Below are 9,465 nucleotides of genomic sequence, written 5' to 3'. Positions count from 1 at the left end.
AGTCCCAGACCATGTGCTGGGCTGCACAGAATTCCATCCCACTGTCCCTGGAGGTAAAATGGAAGGCAGTAGGTCACAGGCCTAAGGCCCTCTGGATGTCCTGCCATGGACAAATGGTTTTTATAGTGCTCATTTATTCACTCTACATTTCAAAACCAGCCCTACAGAACATTATCACAGTAAGAGCTCTGTGCCTAAAGAAGAGTTGTAAAAGAAAAGCAAACACGGAGACTGGACAAGCAGCAAGAGTCCACTGCACCCAGACCCTGACTTAGCTCAGGCCCTTCTCCAGCCCTCAGTGTTGCTGTGCATGCCTCTCCCACACAGCAGCTGTGGAGCCTGGTCAGTGCTGCCCACAGAAGGTTGTTCGTGCTCCCGTCCAGGGCTGCTCTGTGATTCCAGTATCGATCCGTAAGCGCTGGCATTAGCAGCGCTGTGCTGCAGCCTTTGTGTAACACAATCAGTGCTCATTAGGGACAGAGGGCACGGAGCTGTGCAAGGAGCAGAGGCCTGGTTGTAGCAGAGTTTCTTCCAGAAAGACAAGGATTCTCCAGGTGGCCACCAGAAAGCTCTGGCCAGGTTCTCTTCACAGAAGATTCCTCCACCCACACCTGCGGTCCTCTCGGAAGTTTCTCTTCAGACCTGAAGTCTCAGAATGCCTCTCCCACCTTCACTCTGCACATTTTATTTGCATATTGGCAGCATGAGGATTTGTAGCCAGCAATGCTCATGAGCCAAGTCTGATGCTTCCAGTTCACAATACTGAAGATGGAAGACCAGACTGGAAGATGGCATGGGAAAGCCCCTGACCCCAATGAGGAAATGAACCAGTCCCCACTCCTTCTGACACAGAACCTCCTGTTCTGCTGCCTGACAGTGACTGGGTTTCTCTATCCAGAGGCTGGAATGAAGGAGAAAGTTTCTGATTTGTTAACTTGAATTCTCAAGTCATTAACTTGAATGACCAAGTCATACAGATCCCATGTGTTCATCTCACTGTTTGCTGCAGCTTATAACAAGGCAAGATGGAAAGGAAATAGCTGAAGAGTGACTTCCTTGTATTGTGGTTGGAAAATATTTAGGCAGTGCCACTGGCAGTCCCTGCCCAGGCCAGGAATGAAAGCAGCAGGTGTGACTGTAGCTCACTGACCATGGAACATCACTAGTAAGTGATACTGAGCATTTAGACCTCTTCAGCATCCTTACTGCAGCCTCGGCTGAAAAGAAACTTTTCTTCTCCAAGAAGTTACCTGCACAGTCATAAGGAGAGTTTCAGTTTTCAGATCTTGTTTTCTGGAATCCATGGAAGCAAAGATGGCTCATAACAACATGAAGACTTGAGAGAACTCTGCTCATGGAGTGAAAAAACCACATCTAGTCACTCTGCTCACCTGCAGCTCAGCACCTTCACAGGTTGTGTCCTTGTGAGGTGACAGGATCTGCTCAGACACCGGGGCCATGACTTCCAGCATGTTCCACTGCTTGACCCAAAATAATGTCCAGCTGCAGAACAGGAGTTGTTCCTGCTCCAGCCCCAGCTGCTCTGGTAGCTCAGCCTGGCTCGTTGCTGTCTGAGCAGCATGGGAGAGGGTCTGCTTGGAAGGAAACTCTCTCTCTCCAGCTTCATGACCATTTGTGTTACAGGTTTTTCTTTTGTCATGGTTGTATCATTGTTTCATTGTAGGCCCCTTCTCCTGTGAACCCCAATGCCCTGGACCGCACTGCTGCTTGGCTTTTGAATATGAACATGCAGTTTTTAGAAGATGAAAGCATTGACCCAGATTCCAAGCACAGGGATAAGCTCAGGAATAAGGACGAGCTCAGCCAAGCAGAAAAGGTAAAACCTGATTGGATTGAAACAAGTTTCTGAATAGAGAGAGGATTTCCTTGAATGTTATCCCCTGAGCACCCTGGGGAGAAGGTGGGCTGTGTGCAGGTCCCCGTGCAGCAGAGAGGGGCCATGTTGCTCCCTGTCCTACTTGCCCTCACAGGGAACTTGTGGGGAACGTTTGGGAGGCTTTCACACACTCAGTGACTGGAATCACCTGCTCATGAAAGCAAGAAAGACAGGAGCCAGGAATCAAGTGCTGATGCTGCCCTGAAACAAACTCTCTAGCCAGCCAGTGCCTCTTACTCTCCCCATTCCAACTCACCCAGCTGCTGGGAAGAAGGCTTAAGAAGGGGATTAAGCACACCTGTAACAGAGGTGGAGTAAGGCACAGGCAGCCTCCTGCCTCACAACAGGGACATGGAGCAGGAAGCAGCTTCCATGTCAAAAAGCTGTCCACAGACCTAAAAATTAAGTCTAAATGTTGGTCTCAGAGACAGCACTGGTGCCTGGGCTGACTTTGTGGCACTTCCACAAGCTTATGGCAGTGTCACACACAGTCAGGGGTCTGCCAGGAAGCCATGTGCAGACTATTCAGTCTCAGCCCCTGGGCCCAGAGAGGCCCTGTGCCTCTGAAGCAGAGGGGTGCTGCTCCCTTCCCCTCCTTCCTGGGCAAGTCTGGGGTGGGAGAAGCTGGGAAGGGACAAAGCAGGCCTGGCTAGGATGAAAAAGAATGATAAAAATGAGGATCTGACAGTCAGAATCTGGGAAAATCCCATCTTTGCTGATTGCTGCTTCTGCAAGGTTGTTTCTCAGCAGCCTGGCTCTGCCAGGATTGTGGCACTTGAGCATTTGGTATGTTTCCTCAATGTGCTTCTCTTCTATCACACCAGCACTGCAGACATCATCCTTCCCTCAGCCCCTGTTCTGTTTCCCAGCACAGACGCATCTCTGGCTTTGTTCCAGTAGCCTTCCTGTGCTCATTCTGCTGTGCTGTGTCATTTGGGGGCTGTCACTTCTTAAACCCAAGGAAAATGCTCAGGGCAGGTGTAGTAGGAGCCAGGAGGTACAAGGCAGCAGCTCCCAGCTACCTCAAGAAGATCAGGGCAGTTTTGTGGGTTCAGCCCATCCTGACTGGGCACAGTGGTGGGGTTACAAACTCTGATGGCACTGCAACATCCCAGTGCCTGCCCCAAGCCCAGCAGGAGCCCTGGCCCAGGCTGTCTCATTGCCATGCAGCATCTTTCCTTACTCTGCTGTCCCATCAGTCACTGACATTCAAGATCACCATTAGCATAACCTTTCTCCCCATTACTGTGAAAGACCTGAATGGTAACTGAGAATGAGACAAGTGTTCTGGAGACAGGAGCGACTCCTTCGGGCTCTGAGGCCTCTCCTGCTCTCCTCTGAGCTCACTTACGCTGCTCCTATTTTAAGGCTAGGGTAGGTATTTAATCTTTCCTGTTCAAGCAACTCCCTGCTGTCTGACTTTAGTGCTACTGTGCAGCTTTGTTCCCTCATTGCTTCAGGTTCCATGTGCAAAACCGTGCCGTTCCTGTGCTGCAGTAAGAGCTTTGCTAAAGGAAAACCGCCTCGCTCCAGTACTTTTGCAGTTCAGGAAACCATCAGCTTCCTAAGTTTTCAGTCCTTAGGAGCTGCAGTTATTTTTGCAGTGCAGTGCTGCAAAAATATTTGCAGTTATTTTTGAGTGGAGTGCTGGCCTGTCCCCAGCAGCAGCCTGGCTGGGGGACTGCTCTGGAGTCCAGGAGGACTCTCAGACGTGGGACATGACCCAACCCATCATTGCAGTGCTTACCCAGGTATGATGGCCAAAGGGGAAAGGGCAAGTCAAGACACAAGAGAGTGTACTTCTCTCAGTTCATTAATAACACTTGTAGCTTTAACAGCCTTCATGACTCAGATTGAAGCCTTTTTCCTGTATCTGACTTTAAAAGCAGCTTGCCACATTATCAGCTGCATGTTAATTATTCTAAAGTTATTCCAGTTGACATGCTTTTTTAAAAGACTATGTCCAAATATAATTTTTTGAAATTAAAGCAGTTTTCTTGTGCACACACTCACTGGATTTTCCTTTAGCAAAGCAAGTTTACTGAATGCTGTGCTGCCGCAATAGCTGAACCCAGTTTCACCAAGTTCAAAAGCTCTTAATTTTTTAAATTGCTTTATGTAATTCTGCTGCTGATTTATAGCTTCACCGAAATGAACAGTACAACTGTGGGGTCTTGGCTTCATGCAGCAGCTCTTCTTGGACTGAACCCTGATTTGAGATCTGAGTTAAAGGCAGGAGTGCTCTGTGCCCTGCTCAGCCAGCACGGTGCCCTCAGCTCAGTGAAGGGTGCTGACCCAGCAGTGTCCTGCATTTGTCACTGCCCCTTGTGCCTGGCACCCCGCCTGCCCAAAGCCCCCCCGTTTACTGCTGCAGACTGAAGAGCTCCTGCGTGAACCCCAAATCCCACGCTGCAGCCTCCCTGCCTGTGCGAGCCCCGCGCTGTCAGTGTGAGAAGCTGCCCGCCGCCTTTGCCAGGCCCGCTCTAACCTGCATTTCCCCTGAGGAATGCCAGACTCTGCTAACAGCCCACTCTCTGCACGTGCCAGCGACCTGCCCGCCCCGCGGACCCGGCATCGCCCCTGGCGCCGCGGAGGAGACGGAAGAGGAGGTGTCGGCGAGCGGGGTTGTCTGATACGGGTTTGCAGCTATAGTCTGATACAAGGAGAGGGGCTGAGCGGGCTTGGGGGGAAGCCTGGCGAGGGCAAACCCTACGAGGTAACGTGCCACGTGTGTTTTCTCCTCCTGTGTCTGTCCCTGTGCGCTCAGTACCAGCAGGACCTGGTGGTGCTGCAGGACAAGCTCCGCATCTCCAACAAGAAGCTGGAGGAATATGAGACTCGCTTCAAATGCCAGGAGGAGACCACGCAGAAGCTGGTGCTGGAGTACCAGGCCAGGCTGGAGGAGAGCGAGGAGCGGCTCCGGAGGCAGCAGGAGGATAAGGAGATCCAGATGAAGGGCATCATCAGCAGGTACAGGGAGATGGGAGTGCTGGGGATGGCAGTAAGGCAGGGCAGCCTGGCTGGCATTAGAGCTCACCCCTTCTCAGGAGAATCAGGATTCTTTGGTGGTGCAGGCAGGTTTCACATATGGGTTTTCCCCTCAGTGTTACCTGGGACAAGGAAAACCCCAATGTTTTCCTTATGCACAAGGGCAGAACTTCAGGAGGGGAGAGTTTGGAGGCTCTGGCAGGCTTGTTCTGTTCATATGGGATGGTTCTCATCACCATCCCTTAACCTTTAAATCCCTTTCTCCCACCCAGTGGGAAGTGGTTTACATTGGTCCAGGGATGTTTCAGTGCAGCAGGTTTCACCTTTACCTGAGCCAAGCCCACTTAGTGCTTTCAGTCAGCCCTCTCCACTAGGTCAGCCTTTGCTGTGCTGTCACTTCAGCTTTGGGGCACCCTGCTAGAAAGAGCTCCAGGGAAGAGTAAGAGGCAAGAAAAAAAGCTTGGTTTGTGGGTAAGAGGAGGCAGAGTGTGAGTGTAATACCTGGGTTTAGCAGAGCCCAGCCAATGTTATTTTTTCTTGTGTGCTCGGCTCCCAGACTGATGTCAGTTGAGGAGGAGTTAAAGAAGGACCACGCTGAAATGCAGGCTGCTGTGGATTCCAAGCAGAAGATTATTGATGCACAGGTGAGTGCCCCGTGCCAAAGGCTGCTGCAGTTTGCAGGGTGGGTTTGCCAGCACACAGTCCCCCCCCCTGCAGCAGGACACAGTGACTGTCACAGCTGTGTGCAGCCGTGGAGCGTGGCACAGAGGGTGTGGGGTGGCAGTCTGGTGAGAGATCGTGCCCACAACTTAGTCAGTGAAAGGATCACATCCCCTAGAGCGTTGCTTGGTGCTTCGTGTCCCAGTAATGCCTGGGTCATCAGAACCTGGACACAAGGAACACACAGCCTGCCCACAGCCAAGCCAACATGTTTTTTCAGCCTTTGGATTGTGATTTGCAGGATTGGGAAGCTCAGTTACTGCAGTCAGTTACAGTGGAAAAGGAGCATCACATGATGGATGCAAAACACTGTGCTTGGAAAAGAGAATATAAAAATACAGCCCATAATCTTTTAGGTTGTCTAACAGAGACCACCATGTCCTCACCAACCAGGCCTCCCTACAGCTTGTGGCTTAGAAGTGATAGTATTCTGGCCTTACATTTAACAACCCTATTGATCACTACTCAGGACTAATTCACTGCATAACTAATTAAAAAGGAGACAGTAGTAACTTTGTAAAAAAACCCCAGTTTTTCTAGGGAGGAATTTGTTCAAAGCTGCTAAATCATCCATCCTGCTCTGTTCCACACTCTAGAAGAGCCGAGCAGACCCTGAGTGTCCCTAAGGTGTCAGTGGTGGTACCTGCAGCCTCCCAGCAACTCTGGGACCTTCTCCTGTCCCCTGCACTCGTGGGGTACATGTGAGGTTCTGACCGTGCCCCTGCACGCTCTCTTTCGGTCACCTCGGGCTGTACATGTGTTGGACATGTTCATTGCTGCACTTTCAGAGTTACACACAAGCAACTGCTGTGTCCCTGAGCTGGTTCTGTTCCTCTGCTCGTGGCAGTCATAGGAAGATGACATTTGTTCAGTGTCACAAAGAACAGCAGTGGTAGAATCAGGCTGCAGCATGGAAGAAGCTCTTGCTCCCATCCTTACAATGTTGTAATCAGTGAGAGCTGCCATCAAAGACAGCCTGGGAGGCTACAAGTCATTTAAACTATTAATTTATACTAATTAAATACTGACAGGAATAACTATCTTGGGAGAGTTTGGGTTTAGAAATGGAATCCTACCATCTTTTGTAACAGCTGAGTTAGAACAAACAGTACAGTGTATAAATAATTAGAGCAACTGTGTTACCTCCATTTTCATCAGGATCCTGAAATAAATGTGGCTCACATTGCACAGGCAGGAGATATTTGTAGCCCTGCGGATTTCAAAAAGTGCTGTGTAGCATTTAAAAGCCCCCACCTAGGAATGCCAAAGAGAAAGGTCCTGGTCCAAACGGCCTTGGGGTCACTGTCTTGGGCTGGCCTCCCAGAGGGACAGGGCTTGTTCCTTTCCACTGACCGTGCCCTCTGCCGTTTGCTTGCAGGAGAAACGCATTGCTTCCCTGGATGCTGCCAACGCACGGCTAATGAGTGCCCTTACTCAGCTGAAAGAGAGGTACAGCATGCAGACACGTAATGGGATCTCCCCCACAAACCCAACTAAATTGCAGATTACAGAGAATGGAGAATTCAGAAACAGCAGTAATTGTTAACGCGCGGAGGGCGCTGCCGCAGGAGAGGCCTGGCCGGAGGGACCGTGCGCAGCAGGCGTGAGCCGCGGCTTCAGAGAACGGCTGCTCCCCGAGCACCAGCTCCTTACTGCGGACGGCGCCGACTGACCCTGCTGGGAGATGTCCTGCCAGCACTTTGAGGGACGGGAATGTCGAGTGTGAGATGAGTGGCATAAGGAAATAACATATATTTGAGAATCGCTGTCACTGTTGGATTTGAGTCAGTGTTTAATGTTCAAACAAAAGTAACCTTTTCCTTCTAAACTGCCCAAAGGATATGCCTCACCCCTCCCAGCAAGGAGTAACGTCCTTGTCATGCAGTAAGCGAAATAAAGGGAGCTGGGCAGAGCCTGCAGCAGGCAGGGGCCCAGTAGGTCCAGTTCAAGTGTTCTGCTGGATGTAGCGTCCGAGGGACGGCAGCAAAGCCTGGCCCGCTCCTCCTGTGACTCCCCCCGGAGCACAGCCCTCCCAAAGTGAACCCCAGCCGAGCCCAGCACCCTTCCTGGGGGCTTTTGTGAGGCCGCTGACTTTTAGAGCATCCACAGGGCATTTATGCAGCTAATTAGTGTTTAATTAACTCCACCCATCCAGGGAGCACAGTGCAGATGGAAGGTCAGGGCGGTGTGGTGGCCAAAGGGGTGCTGTGTGGGGAGCCTCGGTGGCAGGGGGCAGGACTGGTGCTGCTGGGGGTCCCTGGGCAGCCCAGCGGCACAGAGTAAGGCCAAGGCTCTGGCACAGGAATGGAGGGAGGAGCTGGCACCTGGTGAATGGCAACTCGATTCCTTTGGACAGCTTCTGCTCTCTCACAAATAAAGGGGAAGAGTTTTGTAAGCAATAGCCCCAGGCATTGTCCCACGCACACTTCCTGCCACAGAATAAAGTGAATGTTGCCTGAGCTTGGTCCCTGAGCTGTGATTGAGGGACGGGCTGGATTTGCTGGTGCCTGTTGTGGTAGAGGGGGAGCGAGGGGGCTACATGGAGTGGCAGCTTCCTGCTTGATCAAGGGTTCATTGTGGGGATGGAATGCTCTGTGCTGAGAGTTTTACTATTTCTGGGGAGAAAAACAGACAAAGAAACAAGAAAAAGCCCTGAAGAACCATGAAGATCGGTAATTGTATTTCTTTTCTTTCACAGTATGCATTAGAAAAAAAAAGATCCCATTTTCTGGAATACTGTCCTCTTTAAATTGGGAATGAGCACTGCATGGAAATTAACCGGCTTGAAGAATGTAAAACATGGTCATAAGGGAGTAACCACCAAGAACAGCAGCCACCACCGAAAGGCCCCTTGTCAGGAGCACTGTGCAGGCATAAGCCAGGATTAGACTTTCCCAGCTCCGGCACAGACACGTTGTGCTCAGCTGGGGCGCCCCTTCACGGGGGCTGTGCCGCTGACCTGCCGCCACGGTGTGCTCGTGGGTTTGTGGTTCTTGCAGTTAGCCCTTCACAAGTCCCACTCTCAGAGCAGGTCCCTCGTACCGAGAGCCAGAGGTTTCTCTGAGACACGGACAGTGTACAGTGTACAGGACATCTGCCTATGCTCCCTCTAAAGGTTAACACACTGCTCAACGCCTGTCCTAGCTCCTCCTGCCATGTGTAAATGTACAGCCCAAGGGACTAGGATGTTCCCTGAGCTCTGCTCTGCTTAGGTACCGTCTCCAGCCTCACACTTCCCAGGCTGCCTGAGCAGGACACTTTGCCAGTAAGCTCTGCATTGCCGTGCTGCCCCACAGCCATAAGGCTCCTTAACAGCATTCTTCCTCATGCAATCGTTTGCAAAATTTAAGATGCTCTTTTTCCTACACGTTTTTCTGGTCCCTGGAAGCCCAGGACCAAGCCCAGGAGGAGCGAACGTGTTGCACTGAGGTCTCCACACCCCGCCAACACCTGCCGAGGGGTGCAGCACACAGCAGACCCCAAACGGAGCTCCTCAGAGCAATGTCATAACTCAGTACTTATGGCAAGTACAGTCACCTTTGAATTTTGGAGACTAGCACAGATGGCTTTGAAGAACCTCACAAATCTGACAAGGTTACAACTGGAGAAAGACCCAGACAGGTTAGGAATACACAGGGTACTGTGAACCGTTGGGTACGTAGATTTACACCTGCCACTGTCTCAGAGTCAAATACATAAGAACCCTGCAAAAAAGACTATTTTAAATGCTTTTGCCCTAAGATGCCTGTTTAGAGCTGATTGTTTTGAATTCTAAGTATTTGTGTTGCGAGAGACTGGAGTTTTTCAAGACAGAAGTGACATAGAGGAATGGAAACGCTAACAGGGCATGGGGCGGGCGC

At 51.0% G+C, this 9,465-nt stretch overlaps 1 protein-coding gene across 1 annotated transcript in view; it reads left to right on the top strand.

Moving 5' to 3' along the window:
- The window catches only part of DAB2IP (DAB2 interacting protein), a 106,473-nt gene extending 98,409 nt beyond the window's left edge, over nt 1–8,064 (top strand). Inside the window, exons 13-16 of the mRNA XM_031057272.1 lie at nt 1,685–1,837; nt 4,665–4,867; nt 5,442–5,529; nt 6,984–8,064. Coding sequence (XP_030913132.1) covers nt 1,685–1,837; nt 4,665–4,867; nt 5,442–5,529; nt 6,984–7,151 — 612 coding nt within the window. The 3' untranslated portion in view covers nt 7,152–8,064. The remainder of the gene's footprint in view (nt 1–1,684; nt 1,838–4,664; nt 4,868–5,441; nt 5,530–6,983) is intronic.
- The last annotated feature ends 1,401 nt before the right edge of the window (nt 8,065–9,465 follow it).

Source organism: Geospiza fortis, unplaced genomic scaffold (assembly GCF_000277835.1).
Source record: "Geospiza fortis unplaced genomic scaffold, GeoFor_1.0 scaffold27, whole genome shotgun sequence".
Taxonomy (NCBI): domain Eukaryota; kingdom Metazoa; phylum Chordata; class Aves; order Passeriformes; family Thraupidae; genus Geospiza; species Geospiza fortis.
The sequence above is the reverse complement of the archived record's forward strand: the minus strand, read 5'-3'. Positions and strand labels throughout refer to the sequence as shown.